This window comes from Ptiloglossa arizonensis, chromosome 8 (genome assembly GCF_051014685.1).
Source record: "Ptiloglossa arizonensis isolate GNS036 chromosome 8, iyPtiAriz1_principal, whole genome shotgun sequence".
Taxonomy (NCBI): Eukaryota; Metazoa; Arthropoda; class Insecta; order Hymenoptera; family Colletidae; genus Ptiloglossa; species Ptiloglossa arizonensis.
Genome location: NC_135055.1, coordinates 3,256,117 through 3,281,734, shown reverse-complemented (window position 1 = coordinate 3,281,734; position 25,618 = coordinate 3,256,117). Strand labels below are relative to the sequence as shown.

Here is a 25,618-nt window from a genome sequence, read left to right as displayed (position 1 = left end):
GATGTTCTAGTTCTTAAAATTTCTCAACAATTACTTGTTCACAACATGTGCTTTGTTAACGGTCGGGTGTGTTCGCAGAAAAATCATTACCACCTTGAATCGTTTCTCGTATTGCTGATTCTTCAAAGGACGAAATGTGAGATACGATTATGGGGGTATCCGATGTCTCGAGAAACCAGCAAGCTTTTCTAATTACATCTTTGGCGTGTGCAGTGATTTTGATATTTAACGGTGTCCGAGTTCGGTTCGAGTTAGGTGAATCCGTGCTGTCGTTTTAATATTTTAGATTAATATATATATAATATATATATAATACTTTGGATGTGCTCTCAAGTCTTCGAAATTGCGTTAGAATTTGATGCATAATGATTTAAACGCACAGTAGTTAAATCACCGGGTCAATCGTGAGCGAGACAACGAAGTGCAACGAAATGCATCAAGAGTGAGCGAGACAGAAACAACGAACGAGTCTCGCATTACATGCGCTCTGTAGACGTAACAACACTTTTATCATTGAATCTTTGTAAGAGCATTACCAATGGATTGGCGAAGATTTCCCAATGGAAATGAGCCCAGACACGACCTCGTTCGGATCGTTTCTAATTATAGAACGTTCGAATCATTTTTGAAAAATGTTAAACTACGTGTAATTGAAAGTAATCCGAATGTAGTCGTGTTTGTACTCATTTTCATCGTGAAACTCTTGCCAATTCATCGATTACATTCTCACGGGGATACAATAACAAATATAATAATATTCATTTTCACTAGAGAATTGAATTTCCGGAATAAAGTTACACGGAAACCTTCGAGGCAATAACTGTGTCACCTAGACACGTTTCTAGTAGATCATTGGAAATTTATGGCGCCGAGAATGAAACGCTTCCGGGAATGGAATTAATTGGACACGATTTATCTTTCTGTTTGCAATAGTCGGTCGTAATTGTCTAGTAGTTTATCGGCTGTTACGTTGTCGTCGGAAAGGATGTCGTGCATCCGAGAACGACAATAAAATGATGCTTTTGATCTTTTGTATTTATGGCAATCATAAAACGTCACATCTAAGTCGATTAAGACAATTTACCGATCTTATCATTGCTCAATGTTAATTCCTATGGCTACGGTTCAGATGAAAATGAACGATACACGGGAAGAATAAAGATGACCAATAAACAACGCTACAAAGGGATCGATAGGACGCCATATTTAAACCGCGACGCTTTGATAGCGTGATATTTGTTCGCATAAAAATGTGCGCGGTGTTTGAAACGACTCTGAGAATTACAAACGGTGCAACCTTGCACGTATCATAAATGTAGTATCTTAAATACAGTATTGTCCTTCAGATTGTCACCAGGTGGAGATCAAGCTGACAACGAGCAAACAGTAACAACGAACGAAAGCGACTGAGGTGCAATTAACTGTGGCGAGGATAATTCTGTGACAACCTGAGGGACAGTACTGTGCATTGATATACTTAGGTAAAAACTTTGATAAAAGAACTGCTGGTATTAAAAAGAGTAAGAAGTATGCTTTATCGATGTATTTTACATTGTTTGATGTACAAACGTATTTTTAAAATACTGTTAATTGTAGTTGAAATATATTATTGAGAGCTGAAAGTAGATAGCTTCTCGATTTTGTCCGTGGACTGTGTTTCCATAACAGACTTGGGTCAACGGCTCGGTCGTTGGGTCTGCGTGAGTCTAGCTTGATAGTTGCGTCAGTTGCGTGTCAGCTACAAAGTGAAGTACACCTTACAGAGCTCGGAAGTATAATTGTGAGGAGTGCCATGGGGTACCCAGTGGTTTAGTCTCTAGTGACGTGAGCGTTGCTAAGACGACGTAAAAAATTCCAACGAGTAGAGCCTGAATTCTACCTGGATTGATCTTTTAAACTCCATGGAATAGATACTCCAGGTATTTAAGCGTTGTCAATTATAAGTGTTACACAGAGGATAGAGGGATACAAAATTCCATCGAATAGGGCTTGAATTTCTCCCAAGATTGATCTTTTAAGCTCCATAGAATAGGTATTCTAGGTATTTAGTGTTTCAAAGTTGATCTTTCAAGCTCCATAGAATAGATAATTTAGGTATTTAAGCGTTGCCAATTATAAGTGTTACACAGAGGATGAAAAGATAACAAATTTCAAGAATAGTGCTTGAATTTCTCCCAAGATTGATCTTTTAAGCTCCATAGAATAGGTATTCTAGGTATTTAGTGTTTGAGGGTTGATCTTTCGAGCTCCATAGAATAGGTACTTTAGGTACTTAAGCGTTGTCAGTTACAGATGTTACCCATAGGATAAAGTAATACAAAATTCCAACAAATAGAGTCTGAATTCCTCCCAAAATCGATCTTTTAATCTCTATAGAATAGGTATTCTAGGTATTTAGTGTTCCAGGGTGGATCTCTCAAGCTCCATAGAATAAGCGTTGTTATTCGCTTCAAGAGTTCGTTCAGTATAAGAGTCAGATGCAGTTAAGTGGAGCAATCAGACTGTAGAGATACTCGTGACAGTTGAAGGGACAGTACATACCAAAGACCCGGAGAGAAAGCTTCTGGAGGGTTATATAGCGATCAGATATCTTAAAAAGGTTGTTTCGTCATCGATTAGGATCTCGGATCGTCTAAACTAGCATTAATAGCCATTCAGATCGTGAACCTGGTTCAAGGGCATTCTTCTATCGTGCAACATGCCCGTGACAATCATCGAAGCAGCAGTCCGGATCATGTTCCAGCGACGCTTCTTATCGATTGCGTGCCACGCAGCCCAGAATCGATGTAAATGTTTGAATTCGGTGTCGAAGCAGCGATGGGGCGCCTTGACCGTGAAATTTTCGCTCAGGCGCATTGTGAACCATGGTCTGGCTAGGAGGGAGAGTTCCACGAAGAAACACCGCGCGTAGGTCTCTGGTGCGCGATACAACAATCTGGATATATTTTTTCCCGCGTCGAGCGATCGGGATTCATGTTGCGCGTTGATAAACCAAAGGTCAACAAGAGCGACGTGAAGCGATCGGTTTACGTTCGTCAGTTCGACGGTGACAGGTAGCGGGACGGTTGTCGAACGGGATCACTGGGTCAAGGTTCGACATGAAGACCAAGAACAGGTCGCTCTTCAGCAAGATTTGCAAGTGCTACAGTAAAACGGACATCCCGGGTACACCGGTCCTTCAGGCTGTGGACGAATCCTCGGGTTTGACGCCGTATGACGAGGTAACCTTTGATCCACGTTTACCGAATTGCTCACGATTCAAACTGACGTCAATTACACGGTATGGAATATGCATAACATGGTGCACGTATCGATAGACCCGCGCAAAGTATTATCGAGGCGCTAAGTTAACACGAAACCGACCATACGTGCATACTCGTACCTTTCAACCGCAATCTCTTCTCCATTTGTGAATTTCGATTAGCTCGCGACGATGCTAACCGAACAGCTTACAATGTTTGCACGTGTAACACAAATCTTCGAATCGGTCACTTCCTGCGTAATTTATCCAAGTTTGGCCAGAGACGGCGATTAAAGATATCCGTTGTGTTCTTTTTACGCCGTATATATTGTTATTCGACCCGGGATCTCTCTGCAAAAGCTGATAAGAATACAGAATGTTTCGAGCAACTTTCTGAAACTGTTATGTGCGTGAAATAATGTTAATTTGGGAGAATATACTAAAATGTACTATTTTAAACTTTATTCTTTCTTTCTGCTCTTTCCTTTTAACTCTGATTAACTAATTTGGCTCGTAGAGTGTTCGAGCTAGGATGTGTCGATGTTGTATGCTTTTGTTGATCATTGATTTTTTTATTGACATTAAGTGTGTATATATATATATTAGTAAATTCATTGATTATAAATTTTGATCGGCGGATAGAGAATCTGAAAGATATTATTTATAGATTTCTTTGACTGCGATTCGGCTGCACGCGCGATCATGCATAGTAATGTTACTATAATTTAGTCACAATGATGCATCAGTCGCGAGCTACGATTTCTCGTTTGTGCCAAGACTTCAATTCGTAATAAGAGAAGGAAGTGACGCGACGAACCTTGACTTTTATGTATCTGTCTACGTCTCGTTCTGTATTTAAACAAAATTGCGTTGGCACCTCGTGTTACAACAATTACGTTTGCCGTTGTATAGTGTTAACGTAGCATATTTTTGTCACGAGCACGGGTCCAGATTGAATATTTCATTAAGAATCAAATCGTGATACGATCGTCTCAGATAAGATAACCCTCGGTAATTATAAATTCAAATAATCGAGGTAAACAGTCTTATCCACATTTAATTATTGTAATCTCTCAAAGATTCGGCTGTATCGCGGAAAGATCATTATATTCCATGGTCGAATCTTTGGAAATTTTATTTTCATTTTTCGAAGTTATCTCTGGAATTTCAATCACAAATGTAAACTTTCGTCACCTGATTTCTTCGATTGTACAGAGGGCGAAATGAACATTTTTTCGAACACGTACACATTTAAAATACTCTTTTGGAAAATTCACATCGAAACTCGAAGTCGAATTTAATTATATTTACGTATTCTATTCGGCACGGGGATTCAAAGTTGAGACGAAACGATACGTCGTAAATGATTAGATTTCTCACAAAAGATTGTTGAAGTTTTAATGAATAAGATTGCTCGCGTCCTATAGAAACACAATACAAAGCGTAGTAGAGGGGGAAGTGTCACGCCTGTAGGCAACTCTCTGCGCTCTAATTGGCTAAAATTTTAACAACCTTCTGCGAGACAACCAATCGTTTGTCATATACGATCTCTTTAAAAATTTTTATTCTCGTGTCCAGTAAAATCCATCGAAACGCAAAAAAGAATTGTTTTTAAATTAATCTCAGCCAATGTAAACGTTTATTCTCAGACGTGATAAATATTCGTTCTACATTTTGTATTCGTTATACATTGATGAAGTGACTGTCCTTGACGAACTTCAGTTTGTTTAAAAAATGTCATTTACACCTAAAATGTCTATCACCGAGTACTACGCGATTATTTAATCCAATTTTCATGGAAATATGGAGCCTGGTTACGTCCCTGGTGAAAATTTGGTAAATTGTAGGACGAACGATAATTCGAAAAATTCTCTTTGCCTCTGTTTGTCTTTAACGTGTTGGGAGAAAAATAATGATTCTGTGCGAATTTTCAGCCTGTTGCAGTAGTCGTTCGCAGACCGTGTTGCAGAAAGAGTACCGCGTATGAAATGTGCGTGCCCACCGTCCCGAAAAAGGCAATTAAATAATTTCAATTTATATTTTGTAATCGATACCCTGGGGAAAAAACGTTAAAGGAATCGTTAAAAGTAATTATTTTATCACACGAATACTATTCTGAAAATGCTCCGTTAAAACGAAAAGGATATAAAAAAACGTAGATACGTATAGTTTCTAATTAAATCACGAAGTTTCGCGAAACTTAAAACGGGGTCAGTACGTATTGTATTTTACGAAAAGAACGAATTTAATTAATATTTATAACGACGGTGACATTTACGGAGTGAATTTATAAGAATTCGAATCGATTTCTTTTTCTTTTTTTTTTCATACGCGTTAAGTAATATCCTAGTAACTTTAAAAATATACGAAATAATTGCAAAAACATTTTCTCTGTTTTCTTCAAACACGAAAGAATACGAAGTTTAAATTTCTTTATCGTGCGATCATTTGTTGTCGATTTTCAGTTGTCACGTTTACGCGTCACTTTAAAAAATACACGTGATAAAATCTCTGAAGGGCGTGACCCTTGTCGAAGTACTTTTGGTTTCTCTGACCCGTTTTTAAGAACCTTAAGCACGCGGCCGTTGCAATTAACGATTCGTCAGAAAGACATATATACATTTCGTTATTATAATTGCACTGCAAATATCCATACCTCGACACGTGAATTCGACGAGGTTCGAGTATCGGTGAACATAAATAGAATTTAGCAAATTTTTAAACGAACGTACGATTCGGACTTTGTTATCTCATTTCCGAAACCACGATTCGCATTATCGATTAGATCACTACTATTGATATCTATAGCTTCGTTTGTTTCGTCTGTGAAAGGTTTTACAGAAGTGATTTCCATATCGCGCCACGAACGATCATTTGCATCCCCAAAATACATCATTGGAAGAAAGTTTCATAGTTGTTCGTAAGAAGCCGGCCGTTTGTTAACAATGTCCACCGAGGTAAAAAAACAAAAATAAACAAATAAATTTTCTCTCGCTTTGACAGTTCGCGAAATCGTCGGTGAAATAGACCAGTTTCTCGCGAATAATTTAATAAAAACGAGACACCAACAATTAGTAAACACTGTTTCAACGTAATCCTCAATGTAGTTAATGAAAAAAACATTCTTCCGAAGAAACAAACTAGCCCCTTTTTGGACCAACGAAGTTACTTTTCATTAAACGATTTGTAATTACATTGAACAGTGTGTATTCTTGTCAAGTGCTTCAATTTGTACACAAAGTAGAATTGATGCATTATGGGCACGATTATTGTGAAATGATTCCATTTGCAACGCCTGGTTATTTAAACTCTGCATCGAGGAGTTAATTGAGTTCTCAATGCTAGCATATGCGTGCGCTAAACGAGATTGGCGCGTGCGTGTCATTTACACAAAGTGCATACTCCAGTCTCTCGTTCGTTAATTTCATTGTTGCTTATGGACTGCATCTCACTCGATTCACCGTGCATAAAATAGAAAATGTACAGGGTGCGCCTAATGTTATCACTCGGGAATACTGTTTCTTTTTGACGGTGTAAAAAAAATTAAACGAGACTCGAAATAGTTGATCGTGACAAGTATATCAAGTTTATCGAATTTCGAACAAAATCTATTAAATTAAAAAAACAATAAACGGAGTGGAAATTGCTTCGTGCGTACTTAATATTGGTGAATTTTTATTGAACGTTTGATACGAGTGATTTTTAAAATACTTTTAAAATATAATATATTATTTAATTATAAAAATATATAATTAAATACATTAATCATCTACGTAGAAATTCTCCATTGCACGAAATTTACAGAAAACAACAATACGAGTACGTATAATAAATTTTGTTTGAAACGAAGGGAAATTTTAATCGAAAAATTATCCATTTACAGCTATTGATCTTGCGATTATGTTCGTTAATATTTATTCACAATTACAGTGGTTACTTTTGTGTCGTAATATTTCAAATAACTCGAGAACAAAGTATACACGATTAACAGAACGAAAAACGTTTTAAAGATTATTATCAACCGACCACAGAATTTAAAACAAAATTTTCTTCGTCTCTTCGTTTTTCTAGAAGGACGACACCGAGATAATAGTTGCTCGTGCTTAACGATCGTTGCCCGACGTCTGTGTTTATTATTTCGAAACGAAGCTTCCTCGTTCTTTGATAATTATCCGTGACGGTAAGATAAAACTGTACACCCGCGGATGAGCAATAACTTCCTCACAAAATTATGCGACAGTAGCGAGCACTGTTCGTTCGTTACAACAGAAACTTTTTTGTTTCTCAAACTGTACTCAATGAATTAACAATCGCAATACTTCATCCTTTCACTCGGGATTGAAATCTTGATAGGTTATATATACACATTTATATAAATAATGGTAATACACGCGCGCAATAAATACGTCTGGTAACAAGAATAATAATAAAATAAATCTTCAACGTTAGTCTAGAATTTAAATTCCAGATGCTCGGAAAATTTCATTTGCAAAATTAATGAGTGAAAGAAGCTGATTGATAGTCTTGAAAATGTTCGAAAGGAAGTTAATAAAATCGTAGATACAATTTTTAGCTTCAAAAGCATTTGAATTTCTCTTTTTTATTTTTATTCGCTGTACATTTATTTTGTCTTTTTCTTCTTTGAGAATTCACGGACCACGGTTTGAGAATTACTGGAATAATAAGTCGAACATTATTTGAGAATATTATTCATGAATCTTTTACGTGCACACGGAAACGTGTAAAAGCATCAAATGTAAAGTTTTACTATTTAAGTGGCGTGGAACAGGATGATTGGCACGCTATTGCATAATGATCGCACGAAGCGATGTGCGTAACCAGCTTGGAATAGGATACCCGATGCACGTAATACGCGTAATCAAATGACCGCTCAAAGACAATGCGCGTTATCTCTATTAGACTGTTTAGTTACCCCCACCATAACGTTTCGCTACCCCCACCATAACGTTTCGCTACCCCCACTACTCCTTTGGCCACTCCCATTGCTCTGTGTCTCGTCTCTTCGCGTAAACCTGCACAGATACGCAAGGACTCCTCAACAGAGAAGTGAACCGAGGACTTCAAATTTCATGGAATGAAAAACACAGAGAATTTATCTAGATAAATATTATCTTACAAAATTGAACGAATATTGCGAAATTTGCAACAAGTAGAGTGAATCAATTTGATTTTTAACAGATTGATAAAATAATATACAAACCAAAAGAGTTTCACTTCGTGTAAATTACGTTAAATTTAAAATGTCACAAGGAAGTGACCTTGAACTTGTCCGGTCTTGAATTTTTAAGTTCAAGTTCATTGCCAGGTCATATTGTAATGCATCGACGAACTCTTGTTGTGCTAGATACAATATTCAAACGATGAAAGTGTACAGTTCAATTTGATTAGAAAAACAGTTGACCTAGAAAATTTTTAGGAAAAATCACCTAGAAGAGAGAAACCATTATCTTCTGTGTATTCATCCTTTGGACGTATATTTCGTATCTTGAAATTCACGGGAGATATTCAGGTGCCCCGTTTCTCGCAACTCGCTCCGTATATTGGATTCTTTTATGCGTACGTTTTTATCCGTTTTATTACCGCGACAGAATAAAGAACAACCGTAGACAGTGCAGGGTTTGTATAGCGGTGAAGAGAAGCAAAAAAAAAAAAAGAAAAAGAAAAAAGAAAAAAGTAGTTCTGCGGGATTTATATGTTCACGTGTACGGTGTTCCAGTTTGGGCGGGAGGATCTCTCAAGAAATTCCACATCGACGTGAAAAAATGAACACGTTGTACGGTACAGTGATTAATTGCGCGATATACTCTTCTTGAACTTCCCTTTCAGTCGCGCAAGTATTTCACGAATTAATAAAGTCGTTTCACGAACATGAATCTTCTAACATCGTCGGGTTGCCTAGCGATGAAAGATTGCATAATTAACGCAAAATTATTCGAATATTCGTAGGGTAACGTGCGTCTGCGTCTCGTTACCAGGAACGTCGAAACGTCATTGTTACTTATTAGAAATTATAATCACGATTATTTTATTACTTTCGATAACTACTTGTCTGATTACATACATTGCAATTGTTGATCGTTATAAAAGCTAGGAACGTGACGATCTATCATACAATGTTGACACGAGGTCCTGTTGAATTTCCAGTGCAACGTTACTGTACAAATATTGTTGTTACTTGACGTGGAACAATAAATGTTCGCGTTTAAGCGATACAATTGGCCAATGATTTCACACGATTAGCCAGTGCACGAGCTTAGATAAAAAATCTCACGAGTCGAATAGTGGGGGGACCTTGGCATAGTTATTAATGCTGTGGCTCGTGCTATAGCAAAATGGTGGGGGTCAAAATAACAAGTGTCTTATAAGTTCTATTTCATTGCGTTGTTGTAGGGCTGGGGTAGTCTTTTTCGGTAGAAAACTTCGAATCGCATTTTCTTTGAATGATACGAACTTAAATTTGTTTTATCGATCCAAGGTAGACGAAAATACAGAACGAAGTTTGAACAAATTATTTATTCGCGTTATTGTTGTAATGTGAGATATACAAATATATATACGAAATTGTGTAGGCAATGTATATAGAAATTTATACGAAAATAGAACAAAATATAATGAAATACTAATTAACACTATCGTTTTCGTTTGGGTGATCCGGTACTGTTACATCGCATAATTCGTTTCGTATAGTTCGCTTCTTATGCGTGTCACTGTCGAATGAATTCAAAAATCGTCCGTTATTAGGTTACGCTCACATGTTAGACATTTGTTCATAAAAGAGTTTCCTTCGAATTGAGTATTCGTTTACTATTCGCTTTTCTTCAAATGTCTCATCTTGCACAAATGTTCGAAACTGATCGTCTCGTTGTATCCGAAATCGAAACGGTGTTCGAGACGGATATAATTTGTTATATCGTGTTGATAGTTTAATACGATGCAATTGATTTTCTCGGTCGTTGACTTTGCTTAACGACAGACCAATTGACTTCGTTTATCCTGTTCACCGATACACATTTCGTTGCAAAAGAGTTTCCTTGGAATTGAGTATTTGTTTACTATCCCGGCACTCGAAATTTGTTCGCGTTTCTTCGAATGTCTCATCTTGCACAAACGTTCGAAACTCATCGTCCCACTGTATCCGAATTCGAACCGATGCTCGAGACGGATATGATTTGTTATATCATGTTGATAGTTTAATACGATGCAATTGATTTTCTCGGTCGTTGACTTTGCTTAACGACAGACCAATTGACTTCATTTATCCTGTTCACTGATACACGAAGTGTCACGATGCGTCGAGATCGACGAACTTATTAAACGAAATTAACGCTAGATGATAAACGATACTTTTTTCTTCCAAGCATCCCGCAGCATAAATTAACACACTTGTTACTCTAAAATTTCGACTCGATTTTACAACGTTTAACCCTTGCACTATTCACGGTTCTGGAAAAGGCTGCGCTCGGGTCCAAACGGACCCATGGCTTAACCTCACGTATACAAATATTTTGAACTAAAATTCTATTACTATTGTCGTTGTTATTATTATTATTATTTTTTTTTTATATCCAAGGAAAGTTCTATTAACCGTATATAATCGAATAATACAAAACTTGTAAGAAATAACATTTTTAATGTAGCGTAATAACAATTGTGTATCTCGGATAATCGATCTAGTGTATCACTAGTAGATTAATATATTGTTTTGCGAAATGTATGCTTCCTAGAGATTCTCGCATACTTGATAACAGTGACTACAGTGAGAAAGTCTCTATCGCTTGGACGACAATCGGGTCTTTTTACAGAAACTGTGTTTAAGTGTGTTTGCATTGCGTTTGCAGGGAAACTGACGAGAGTATCTGCTGTCAATTATGACCCTCCAGGCCTGGTCACTTTTGAAATAGTGTTATTCGAATATTTGAAATACTGTTATTTATAATAAGTATCATTTAAAATGATACGTCACCTTGATTCGTGAAATGGCTTTCAAAATAATTATTCTCTATTCGAAATAATCAAATACTTTTCGAAAGAGATCAACGTGATTTTAAATTTGTCAATAGATTTTTATCGACAATTTCCTAGCATATTTTACAGTTAAAAATATTCCATTTGCAAACGGTGAAACGAAGTTTTAGCAAAAGGTAATTATTTTTGATTTTTTATTCAAATAAGGTTCGCCCAGATCTGTGACCTCGATTTTTATTCTAAATATCTCTGAAAGCTCGAGCAATGTTTGCAAAATATGTATGCAATCGCTGTACTGTATTGCTGTTTCTATATCTATACCGTATTTTGTGAACCTTATCGCAAGTTTAATTAAAGTCAGTGTACAGCTCACAAATATCTACCGATTATATTATCGTCAACGGAAGATAGACACACGTTCCCTCTATATTTTTGCACTATCAGATCCAGACGTTTTATCCTTGACTAGAAGATAATCGATACACGAGGTCGGTTATCCGAATTTTTGGTTTAATCATTTTCAAATCGAAGCTTTGGTGTCGTCTAACAACCTCTTAACGTAATCTATCGATAGTTCGAAAGAATCCACAAAGAATTCTCGTCTCTCTTAATCCCTTTTCATTGTATTTTTAACTGAAGAGTTTGATGGTAACAACGATTACTATTTACCGTGATATAATTTTATATTTTACAGAAAACTATTATCGAAATATATTATATTGTCTGTATTTTTCTTGCATCGATTCGATCGATAAATAACAATGGGATTCGCCAGACCCCAACGAGATACTGAGATGACCTAAAGAAGAACTATGATAGGGGTGACCAGAGTCAATAGTAATAGTTTAACTTTAGAGTATGATACCACAGAACTATTACACATGTCACAAAAATTTTTATACAGAGATCGTACACGTGTAACTGACATTATTGCGAGTACAATTATTTTTGTGTTCTTTCAAAAATGGCTAAATATAAATCGAATTCTCCAAAAACTTTCAAGATTTTTAATTGATTATAGATTATTCGGTTTCACAATTGTAACAAACGTACACTCCTGGATAAAATGATAGCACACAATTATTCACATCTGATACAGGTTATAAATAAATTTTCTCTTCGTAGACTTTGCAATTTTTGAAATCGATGAATTTTGTTTCTTTTTCTTTTTTGCTCCAAAATTGTTCAAATTTCCTCTTTAATGCTTCTAATTGATGACTATCTACACGACACATTGCACGATTCACAATACAGAATTTCAATGAAAATTCAAGCGTGCTATCATGTCCCTTACTTCACGTCTTTTGTTGATAAACACAAGGGTGAATAGCAAAGTTTGAGTTTGCACAAATGTGTTTGTAGTTGTATTCTATTAGAAAGTATCGTTTATGTAACATTCATTCTGAATGTATCCCCAAGAATTCAATGATAGCACACGTGTGCAATTTATGTACTCAATACATTGTATTTATAATACTCATTTCCCATTTGGCTCGCTGGATCTGCATCTTGTATTCTTTCTCTTCTTCGTCGCTATAATTTTCGTTCCTCTGCTTGCGCTTGTTTTTAACATTTTTTCTTCTCAAATTCAAATTATTTGCCTCTCTATTCATTTTTGTCCTCTATTATTCTTCATATTGGGCTTTGATTGTTTCCCTTTCGCAAATATCAATGTACACAGACGATTGTTTTTCTTTTCATGTTTATTGAATCCTTTTCAGAATGGAGCTTTTGAAAATGATCTTACTGTTTTTGCTGTGAACTCCTGATCGTTTATTACAGATTTAGCAATTACGTTACGTTCTACATTCGATAATTGATAATGCATCATATATTCGTGTAGGACTGTTCTAAATAGTCTAGAGTTTCGTTATCGTCGACTCTTACGTTATTTTCGACCCCGATCGATGATGTCACAATTATCCCCGACCATGTTCTTGAACTTCAATTAGAAATTTTCACTAACGAGGTGCTCAAAAGTTCTAATTATGAGGGTTTCGTTCAAAAAAGTCAGACCGAAGATTAAAAGAAAGAAAAATCACTTACTTGCACAAGGAATATTTATATTACAAATATTGTTCAGTTAATAAATATAGTATTCGAGTGTTTCATACACAATGAATTTCCTACTGGTGGAAATAGTTGCCCTAGAAATGTTTAAATGTTAAATATAGTCTATTAATGTTCCATAGTAAATATAATCCTCGGTTAGACAATGTTAGATACGATACACGAGGAATATTTATACTACAAATATTGTTTATCTAATAAATATAGTATTCGTGTGTTTCATACACAATGAATTTCCTACTGGTGGAAATAGTTGCCCTAGAAATGTTTAAATGTTAAATATAGTCTATTAATGTTCCATAGTAAATATAATCCTCGGTTAGACAATGTTAGATACGATACACGAGGAATATTTATATTACAAATATTGTTTATCTAATAAATATAGTATTCGAGTGTTTCATACACAATGAATTTCCTACTGGTGGAAATAGTTGCACTAGAAACGTTCAAATGTTAAATATAGTTTAGTAATGTTCCATAGTAAATATAGTCCTCGGCTAGACAAAGTTAAATACCAAATATAGTTGTCGATTACACACGTTACTCGGTATGTATAACTAGAAATCTACAATAATCTCCGCGTCAACCCTATATACATCGGTAAATAGCGTCTCCTAAAACCAGAAGAACCTTCATCAGTGGAGCCAAGTACGTTTCCGAGCAGGCGCGTTCGATCTCAAGGAGATTGTTACGTGAGCTAGGACACGTAGATACACATAGACGAGAAACTATTCGTTCAGGGTCTTCGGTGAAATTTGTGCAAACCTGTCGTCTCGATTTTGCTCTGCCCGTGACTACGACGCCACGACTACTTTCTAACGATATCATCGAACAATCGTTCAACGATAACAAAAGCAATAGGACGTTTTAATGCGTTCTTCGATGGGTGAACCGCTCGAACCTTATCGTCTCGATCGAATCACTCAAATTTTCGCAACGGTGAGATTTTAATCCTCGACCGGTCCCTCTTGAGCGAGAAAGCAAATCTTCGATTTTCGATTCAGATGCTTCGATGCGACGATATACGGTTGTTCGTCGTGCACAAAGTCCATCGAATTTCAGTGCGGCTGAGAAACCCACCGATACGAGTTGCGGTAGGTTCATTAAACGTGATTCGGTACGCGATTATCGCGAAATTCGCGCGCATTTAGGCGACGCGTCGCGACGCGCCTTTCGGAGGCGTAAAAATATCGTAACCGAAGGCCGGTCACCATTGAAAGTTCGTCGATGACGCGTCACGATTTATTATTGTGTAAATGTAAAACTCGCCTGGGTGGGAAGTGGTCCGTTCAAGAGTCACTTGACTCAAAACGTTAGCACTCTCGTTCTCATTGTAGGAACACAGCTGTTTCGTGAAACACATCGATAAACGTTCATTAATTCTTATTACTTTCGGTCGAGTGTTCTTAACATTTCGCACGCATATTTAATAACTCCTCGCAAGATCCGTAGGTTCACCAAATTATTAAAAATCACTCTTGCGATGAGTAATCAATGCACGGTACTGGAATAGACTGTATTCTTTATTTAAATTTCTTAAATTTCTTAACATTACGCGTAGTAAGCGATCAAAGTATTTCACCACTGTCACGCAACAGTTTGCGATAGAAAAATTTGTATCGATCGTTGAGTTTGAAATTATTCCAAAGAACATTGATCTTTTATTTGAACGATAATATTTTTTAGATCGAATTTTCCATCGAAATACAGAGAGAAGAAATCGTTTACGCAAAAGAGGAGATAAAAATTGAAAGAGAGATATTTAGCGAAATACATCGATAAATGAAACACTTTCAACGATATCTAAAATTCAGTCGATACTCTAAAGTGAACGATTTTATTGCTATTAACGATCGAGAACTGATCTATTTCATTCATTATTTTTTCTTATCGAATTATCAACGAACGTTAAACAATCGCTGTTACAATTGCGATGTATACACGAAATGTACGTTCACTGTCTGGAGGGGTTAGGTCTGGGATTTTCCATTATTCTCAAACGTCATGAGAAAATACTTTTTCAGGTTATCTCATTGGGCCTGATGAACGAGAGAGTTAAATGCCTCTCACTTTAGTTCCCTAAATATACGTGCGCTTGCGTGCGCGCGCAAAGGATGGGGACGTGAATCCACACACGTATCGGTTCACCGATCCCATTCTTTTGCGGTTAGGTGACGAAACGACTACCTGGAAGATGAAACGCGTTAATTTATCGCGTTCAATTCCCCGAACGGTATCGTTTCTTTTTTACATGTGCGCAACGTGGAAAATGATTATTAAACGAGGCGTTAGTAATTACGCAGACAAGTGTTGCAAGGGAAAAAACAGGTTTCCGATTAAATTGTTTAGTCTCCGGAGTGCACGATCGATCGACACGATTCATTGCTTCAATAGACGACTAAATAACGAGGGCACCTGATTACGTTAATGATCTCTTTATTCCTTAACGCTGAAATTTCGTTCACCGATGAACGATCAATTTCTAAACTCGTGATTTCATTTCGTAATTTTCGTTTCAAGTGGGGAGTGGGGGTTTAAATTTGAATAATTTGTTTCAATTGTAAAATCAGACTTCGACTTACGTCGTTATTAAAATCAATGAGTCGGTGTAATCCTATCTGAAAACGGTATTGTCTTATCATTCGCATTCTCGAAGTTATCTTTGTGGACGTTACACTCACAGTTTGGCTTGACCGGACGAAAGCACTTAATGATTTTTAATCTTTTTATCGCACCAGGGAAAGGAAGTTTCCCCGCGATGGAAAAACAGTATTATATTCGATTTATTAACATCAGTCATCTGATCGCAATATAATTAAGCTCTTTTGGAAATCCCTCGAATACATCAAAGTTTAAACAACAGCGAGGAAATAGAGGAGCTTCGAATTTATTTTTACACGTTCGTTGTAACCGAATACGGATAAAATCGAATAAAAGAAAAAAAGGAGAAAGATAAAATAGAAGAAGAAAAAATAAAATACAAAGATTGGCTCCGCCACTGTGAAACGATGAGATTTAGCAATTGCTTTACGTTGTTTGTTCAAGAATTGATAATTGTTCTTTGGTAATTTGTTTCTACATAACACGAAATTTCGTAATTATTTAGATTACGATATATGTAAAGCGAAACAACGAGATATAAAAATGAATAACAGGTGTACAGTTTTAAAAACGAGTGGTTATGACGTGTCATCACGAGACAGACGTGACGCTCGTGTGTATTCTACACGTGTTTTTACAGGTTTCGAGGTTACGTGCACTCACGTGACACGATTATAATGTACTCCCACTTTTACTTTCATTTCAACCTGGTTAGAAATAAAATAAAATATAAACAATGAGATTTAACAATTGTTTAGTGAACGAAAATTGTTTACTGTTAAGTGAACAAAAATTCAAACTCATTTCGTTCGAAAAAACGATCATAGAACACCAAGGATCGAAGGAGAGAGGGGTTAGAATGCCAAGAAATCGATTGTAATAGTCCTTCGACTGTCCTGAAAAGGACAGGCTTTTAGTTTCATATTTTGAAGAAGTTTTATATTATTCTATCCAGTGACCAGGATTCCTGGAAAGAAAATCGATGTGGTAATTCCAGGAAACGAACGAAAATTATAAACGTTCCAGGACGATGTTGCGTTGTCCTCTGCGGACCAAGCGACGGCCCCTACTGTGACGGGAAAAGGAACATTGCTTCGTGCGTCACACAGGTAGAGAAGTGGACTGTATTACCGACGCCACTTCCAGTCTCGTCTCTGCAGCGAAGCCACGCTATACGGAGTGCTTCGAACGGAATTCCGCAAGTGGAGCTTGTAAAGCTCAATAAACTAGCCCGGTGGCTGATAACGGAGGCTTATCTCACCGTGCAGCCACTCACAAAATGGACTTGTTACGTCACGTGGGGGAAAGGAATTGAAAAATCAATCTACCTTTTAGCCGCAACCCTTCGTTAAATAATTCAATATCGGTGGCAGATCGACTGAGAGACCGTGCGTTCGGACACGTAGTTACACCGTAACGCTTCGCCCACTGCACAAGTGTGCTTCTATTCGTCGCACAGGCAGTTTTAACAAACGTGATTACAGATCTACGCGTTGACGATGTACGGTTATCGTCTAAGGAATAATCTCCGAGGGGACAGGTATAGTATTTTTACGCATCGGAAGCAAAATCGGTAATCGAAACGCTCCTAACCAATATCTGCTGGTAACTGATCGTTGCACCGTTGCACGGTCGACTTTGACAGCGCATAGACGATTAATTGGTCGTTACGCGGCGCTGTCCATCGTCTTATCTCTCTATCTTCGGTTCTTCCTCTCTTATTATTCTGACGTCATTGCGCGACTTTGAAAATTTCTTGCGGACAACGTTCATCCGCCGGCGTTGTTTTTACGATGTTTTTGTCCGCAAAATCGAGCAAAAACTGAAAGTCGTTGTGTCGAAGATTATTTGTTAGATTGAAATTCCATACTGAATCACATCTGATGTAGGTCACGTGCTACAATAGCGAAATTCCCGGTCAGGGAAATATTCTCCATTTAACGCCATTTTGAAACAATTTTTCGACATTAGTCATTGGAGGTGTGTGACACGCCTTTTTTATCGTATTCTAAGATTTTAGTCTCAAAGGTAAGCAGTTTCGTGAATGAATTAACATACCACGTGCACGTCTGCGACGTAAACCTCGTTTTGAGAAGATGGTGGGAATCGAACAGAGTGCTTTGTAAGAATTTCTGGTATCTTACAACGAAAGGAAATTTAAATTAAAAGATAAACAAACTTTCGGCGAGTTTTTAACGCGAAAAAGCGAGTAAAAACATTTCGAAGTACCGTGAATTTTCCGTGAAGCATGAATTTAACAATTGAACCGTTTTAATACAATTCGTTACGAATGTCGGTGAATTTCGTCAGAAACCGAAGCATTCCAATTGATATTCGCGGTGATCGTTCCAAAACAAAAAACAAAAATTTGGATAATTAATATATACAGTTATGAAAGATTTCGTACACAATAACACAGCTCGCGGAACGATTAACGAATAGATTATGCAAGAGGTCTGTACGATTCCGTATCCCGTTGTTAAATGTACTTCTTATTTAACTTGAAAAAGAGACGGGAGGGCTTTGATGAATTTCAATTATGTTGTCCCTCTGCTGGGAAACGTTACGAATCGTTCGATAATTATCTGATGAAATTCACACCCCGTGTGCAGTCAATACGCAACCGCAGTACCGAACCCAGGATGTGAATTTCATCATGCGATTGCACGGAAGTTTGTAATTTTTTCTAAAAAAGAAACGACACGCGTTTGAAAGTTTACATTACACCCCACACTTTCGTTAAAAAAAAAAAAAAAGAAAACAACACTCGTCAGATTTCCAACAACGGTCTACAATTTCGAGATTGATACGACTTTGAGAGTACACGTTACGCAACACCGTCGTTAACGAAAAACACTCGTCACATTTCCAACAATGGACTACAATTTCGAGATTGAAACCGATTTACGTATCCACAACCGTACTACCTGTGTAGATCGTGTTCTACCGTTTCTATTTTTATTTCTCATCGAAAATGTTTTCGATGAAACTTGCGAAAAGTTCGCTACAATAATCGCCGATCGAACTTGTACACAGTTCGCAAACTTTTCACAATTTAGTCAAGGTGAAACATTGCAGGTCTAAGCAATTAACACTCAGTTCGTATTGCGAGTTCGGTTTCATGAAGAAACTCGCTAATAATCGTGACTGGTAGGAATTTCTCCGCGCGTACCTGCGTACTTTTTATCGTCGACGATTTTAAAAGCGATTTCATACACAAGTGCAAACAGTTGTTGCAGTGCACCGCGTATCAGATACTTGCGATCGATTGTGAATCGCTTTCTCTCGCTCTTTCTGTCTTTCGTGGCTCGTGTTTGCCATTCATTGCAATAACAGCACAAGAACCGTAAGCCATTCGGTGAAGGACAATAGACAGAAATATATCGCGTTTTTTTTTCTTGGAAACGATAATCTCAAGAGGATAACTGAAAGCGTATCACAAAAGCATAAGATCGCGTTAAAACCGTTTGGATGCATAATAAAAGACCCATTACAATATTCTACTCGAAACGATCGATGAGAAACGGTGGTCTATGAAATATGTAGTAGGTATAATTGATTATTCGTACGGTTGTGGTATTTCGACAAAAACTTTACAGAACTTCGTTACAAAAATATGTATCATACATTTCGAGAAATCTCTGGAACAAATTTCACGAGAGAAATTACATTTATTTGTATCTTTTATGACAATATTAACAAAAGTCTCGAACACGGTGGAAAATATACGGGAATAAGTGAATTGGTATGCTGTTAAGTTTACGAGAATTGTTAAAATTTATACATAAACGTAACAGAAATTGATTTATTTGCTGATTTAATATTCAGTGGGGTACATTATACAGGATTCAATGTCTTGTATAAACATTATACATACGGATCGTTATCTTGTAAAAAGATGTGATCGTTTCGTAGTTGCATTTTATTTGCACTAGCTTGGATACGTTCTTTTAGAATATCGGTATATATTTTATGATCCATAACATAGTTAAAATGGAAATTCCGACTTCATTTGCTTTTATATAGCTCTAGATTTTTTATTTTATTCTTTATCGTTTCTTGATCTTCATATCTATCAATAATTTGCACTGATTATGTAGATTTATGAAAATTTTCTTTCACTTTCAGTTATTTTTTACTCTTCTGTCTCATTTCAGTACTATACCGAAATTTTTATTTAAAACACAACTACTTCTATCGAAAACTTCTCCAAATGTATCGATGATATATATATATATATATGTTGACAATTCCATGGACTACCTTGTAATTATCATATATGCAATGTCACGAAACAGGAACTGTACGAGTACTTGTTACACGTGTATTTTCGACCACATTCGAGACTTGTCTTAACATTCTCATAAAAAATATAAATAAACAATTTCCTACTTACAAATTGTCCAGAGTTTACAAGCAATGCAAGAACACCGGATAGAGTGTTAATTATCACAATTATCCAATCTAACCGCCTAATTAATTCATATTTCATTTAACCAAAATCAGAGATTATTGTACTATAAACGATCGACGTATACTCAGGTTGAATAATACTGCATCGCATTAACATTTCGTTTCACTGTCACGAATACTAACTGTGAACAATCTTCATTCATACAATGGCAAGACTGCGAATAATAATTTTAATATTTGATATATTTTTAAATAGCTGGTACAACATCGATAAATAAAACATTAATTAGCCTATAATCAATACTGGTGACAGTCAAACGAAATGTCAATGTGGAATAATATTATTCCTTCCAATATGTGCCAATCACTTATGGTACAATAATCGATGACATCAGTAAAATGGAATACGAATTAATTAGATGATTGACTAAATAAAATGTACGAATCGAGACCCTGTGCGATCATGGTGGACATTTACGTAGGGTGTCGAATTGAAAGAGAATTTAATCACATTATTGATAAATTCGAACGGAACGTAATAGATAGATGTTAAATGACGAAAAACGCTGTGACAAAAAATCTTAGCTGACGTTGACAATTACTGTTCACGATAGTCTAACAAAATGTTAATCGCTCGAGTACGTGTCGAGCACATAAGCGCATGAATATCTTCCAGCAAATACGTCGTAGACATCTTATCAAATTTTGTTCGCAAATAACTTCCATGATCTCGGTACTTGTATATCGGTAATATTAATACAAAGATAAAAAAGTGGGCTCGAAGCTGATAATAGACTTTTCGTTGTCGATTAACATATCGCCGGACTATCAGGATCTTTTCAATAAAATCAAAAAAACATTCGATCCTCGAATGTTTACAATTTCTCGTTTCCAACTGGCTTTGCGATCCTGAACGATACGCGGCAATAGATTATGAGACCTTCTACACTTGTTAAATTTCGCGATACAGCAAACAAACTATTTAGCTGTATTGACCTATAAATAATGGACATTTATCTCTAAGTCAAACGACGCTTTAATAATAGCTTAATGGCACCACTAAATTCATCAGTCGTGTGCTCTATCCAGACCGGGGAGAACGAAAAACAATATAAGAACAATTGTTAAGAATTTCCCGAATGTCTTCCGCAATTGGAAAATTTTAAGACGAATACGGACGTAGGAGATATACTTAAAAGAGATCGACGAAGAAAAATTAATGTCCATTGTCGCGAAGGTTAATGACGGTTATTTATATCGGAAAATGTCGACGATACTATTAACATAAAATAAACGCGGTATGCTTGCTCGAACAACGAGAAAATTTTCTCTTCGAGTAACATTGGTGGACACTGGTTAAGGAATTTTTCTTCAAAATGTTTTTTCGATGTCTAGAAGAATACGTGACCTTAACTCAATGATGCAACAGAGGATAGAAACTACTAAACGTGTTGTAAATATGCACAGAAAAATTTTTTACATTCTTTTTAAAGCATCTGATGAGAACGCGGATGACACAAACCTCGCGAATCTAGCGTAACGCAAATGCAACGCGCGATTGCATTGCGCTCAACCGTTCCGCCGAATTTGTCGTTTAAGAATCGAGTGACCTTTTTACCCTTGAGAGGACGAGTCTCCATCCCGCGCATGGCGCATTTACCGATAATGTTCTACGTAACGGAGTATGCGAATGTGGGGAAGTTATCCCTCTTTTATCCCCACCACTCGTCTTCGAACCTCCCACCAACGCGTCCAGGATCCAGTGTCGTATAGTACGCCGACGAACCTGTGGCACGAATCGATGCGAGAACTGACGCAAGAATTTTTCGTTTCCAGCAACACGTATCGTTCTATTCGATGTTTGTTCATCACGGCTGACGACTTGTTTAGCGAAATTCAGGAAATTGTGCGAGCAATTGGACCAGTTTGGTTGAAACAAAAGACAAAATGCAACAAAATGCTCCTTTTTCCCTGGTGTGATCTATTTGAATTTCGTACTCGAATTCAAATTACCGTATCTTCGGAGGAAAAGTTGTTCAGAAAATGTAACACGATAATCGAGAATTTGGTGCATTAACTTTGTATATCAAACACCGATGACATTAAAAAAAAACATTTTCCTCGGACATTTTCAATTCAATTTCGTAATCTTTTACACACTTTGTCACAAACTACGTGTATTTCAAACGAACGAATAACAAAAACGTACAGTCCGGATCGCGTGAACTTTAATTAATCCATTCATTGTGACGAGATCCTTCGACTTCCACGCTCAAGAGTCATCGATTCTTTCGACACTTTGTCAATAGAATTTTAAGGACACTCGAGTTCGATTAACCTTTGTTATTTTCAAACTCTCCGGGGTTTACGTTCTCGCGATTACAGAAATTGTAGTTTGTACTTTCTCTCGAAGGAAAACATTTTTCTCCATTAGTAAGAGAAAATCTTCCGTCAATCCGTCAGTGGCCGTCCGTCTCCTTCATGGCCTCTTTCCGCCCCACCGCGTAGCCAGCACATTCGCCCGTGGAAGCGTAGGTACGCGCGTGGAACAGGCGCCTTCGTACCAGCAGTCGCGATATAAAACTCGTGAGGTACACTCGTGAACAACGAATCGTACGTAGCTGCTCAAACGCGAACGTAGTGACTGTTACGCGCGCGTGCAGGCTCTCTTTGCGTCTACGAGTCGTCGAAGAGAACCGGATTCCGTTGCGATTCCACGAATCGTGCCGCATCGCTCTCCTTTCTCATTCGGACCAGTGCACGAAAACACGTCAAACACGAAGCTACCAGAGGGCCGCAGCACGGGGTGCAACGACGAGGGGAGGGCAATGAAAACGTTATCCTCGAGTGACATGATCAAACCGGAGGTGAGACGATGATCGTGTACTCGGTCCGTGTAACGGAAGACTCGGCCGACATTCATGTTCGCGACAGGAATTCCGTTAACGTGTCTGTTTTTTTTTTCTCTTCGCTCGTGTGCCCACGGGAGCAAGAAAGACCGTGTAGAATGCACGCTCGAGACCAAGGAGGATTCTTTCCTCGAGTCGTTTCTCGAGCTCGTTCGATCATCCATGAGAGCGAGCACGACGCACACTCGCACACAGAACGCAGGGGTGTTTCTTCTTCGATCCGGCGCGTCGTCGCACATGGGTCGTCGGATTAGAAGTTTGTACACGGCAATGTGAATTTTCGTCATCGCGGACCAGGTGGTTCGTTAATTAGTCGCGTGTTCGGCAGTGCGAGATGCCACGACGCATAGTTTGCGATCGCCGGACAATGGGACTCGGATGGCTGATCAAACGTGTGTTCGATTATCGACAGATAAGTAGCGTCGTAATCCCGTTGCGAAATATTTGCCGAGTCGTGTGACGTCCGTTCGATCAACGACACCAGTTGTCACGAAAGTGAATCGGCGCCGTGTACTCATGGCCAAGTGGTTCTTATAAAATGTGACAACGCTTGGTGTGCCACGTTTTGTTATCGATTGTGATGGTCGTGGAAGGAAGACGGAAAAGTAGCACGCTCGATGTTACTCCGCGAGTGTCAATGTGCGTATCGTTGAGGATCGTTGAAGGTTTGCATAATTCTTCTACATTTGGTGCCGCGCACAATGCGGAAGATAAGGTTAGAATGCGCGGGCGAAAAACTTACTCGACTGCCCGGTGGAATTATCAGGCAGCGATAAGATGGAATTCCCGTAAAATGCAGACGATAACGTTTCGATTCTCGTACGTTACGGTAATACGACCAAGCGGGACGATTTCGCGGTATCGACCCGGTTCGTAAATTGAGCTTGACATCGAACGAGTAGCCATACATAACCTCGCGTTCGGAGGTAAATCTTTTTTGTTGGAAACGCGTTTCGCGGCAAAAAGAGAAAAGAAAAAAAATTTTACCTCGTTGCAAAGCGCGAATAATGACGCAAAGGAACGTTCAATATTCGAAGTCGTGTGCTCGCGTAACGTGTTGCATCGATGCACGTGTGTTTAACGGTCCCGGTATTCGTTGGTTACCATGCGATGACCGACTGTTTTTTTCGCGAAAGGTTGAGCCGTTCGACGGTAACAGGAGCGTGGTTTGTGTTCCACGAAGGAGGTCGTCGCGCCTTCGAGAAATATTTCTGCCACTTGTCCTTGACACTCTGACTATACCGACGATTGTATGAAACGCGATCTGTCTAGCGATTGGTTTTGTGTGAGTAACGTCGATACGCAACGCGAAATCTGGCTACGCGCAATAAGTTTCGTAGTATTCGAGAAAGTCGGTAGGGTACAGTTTTGGATGAATAGAATATAATTTTTTTCCCGAAAAGGCATCGCAGGATAATGTGGACACGTATTGTTTAATAATTAATAGTACAAGTGACGGATTAGTGACGCGCGTCGGAAGGTATCGATGTCCCGGTATGGAGATTATTAATGTCCGTTCCGACGAGGAAGCAATTCTCAATGTCTTTTGCCGTGCATACACTTGCATACGAAAGTGTTGCATAAATGTAAACGCGTGAAAGATCACCGGTTAAGCTTGTTCCCGTGCATACCGCCACGTGCATTCAGACGAATCGCTGTCCATTGGCCTTTGCACGTTCCTCCTATAGAGTGCATGCGGTGTGCGTTATGCATGTACTGTACCATTCATTCATAAAACAGTCCTATTGGCTGGCAGACGGGTGTGTCTGTGACGTCACAATCAGATCAATGCCATACCCTCGGAGAAAGGAAGAGAGTAACGACGTAGGGAATTGGCGGGAATTTTAAACGTTCGAATCCGCGGCAAGCGCTATTTCGTTGTTTTTGCATTGTCTAATATATACCCTTGACAGTTCTTTTCGATAACTGACGTAATATACGTAGCGTTTTACGTCTAATTAGACAGTAAAATGCCGTCGATTGATTATTAATCGTTAAATTATCATTTATATAATATGGTATATTGGAAATATAATTTTCAACGTAAACTTCGTGATATTCGTAACAAAGAGGTTATGTTTCTTTACAAGGATAGAAGCTTTTTTTTTTTTAGCGAATTTTAATATCAATTCATAAACTAAATTAATGTTACATACTATTAACATATACGACGCATAAAAATAATACATATAATAAATGTCTGTGCGTTGCTGTCCTAATTTATGTGCATTTCTTACCATCATTGCAAAACTAATGGTAATAAGCAATAGATATCATTGAATGTATAACATGCGCGAGTCGTGAGTAATAATTGACGCACGTATGTTCTCATTATAAGTATAGTGTTGTTCTTGTAGCTAATATAATAAAATAATGCACAAGGAAAATATTTTAT

The 25,618-nt window shown here is 37.7% G+C and overlaps 1 protein-coding gene across 4 annotated transcripts in view; it reads left to right on the top strand.

Annotated features, from left to right (window-relative positions):
• The window catches only part of Hex-a (Hexokinase A), a 43,076-nt gene that overhangs the window by 4,089 nt on the left and 13,369 nt on the right, over positions 1–25,618 (top strand). The window contains exon 1 of one of the 4 annotated variants that reach the window (XM_076318875.1): positions 3,066–3,221. The exons of 1 other annotated variant lie outside the window; for it this stretch is intronic. In XM_076318875.1, the coding sequence (XP_076174990.1) occupies positions 3,099–3,221 (123 nt within the window). In that variant the 5' untranslated portion in view covers positions 3,066–3,098. Of the gene's footprint in view, positions 1–3,065; positions 3,222–22,875; positions 23,182–23,864; positions 23,889–25,618 lie in introns of those variants that run through there. 2 more of the 4 variants (XM_076318877.1, XM_076318878.1) reach the window with 2 other exon arrangements.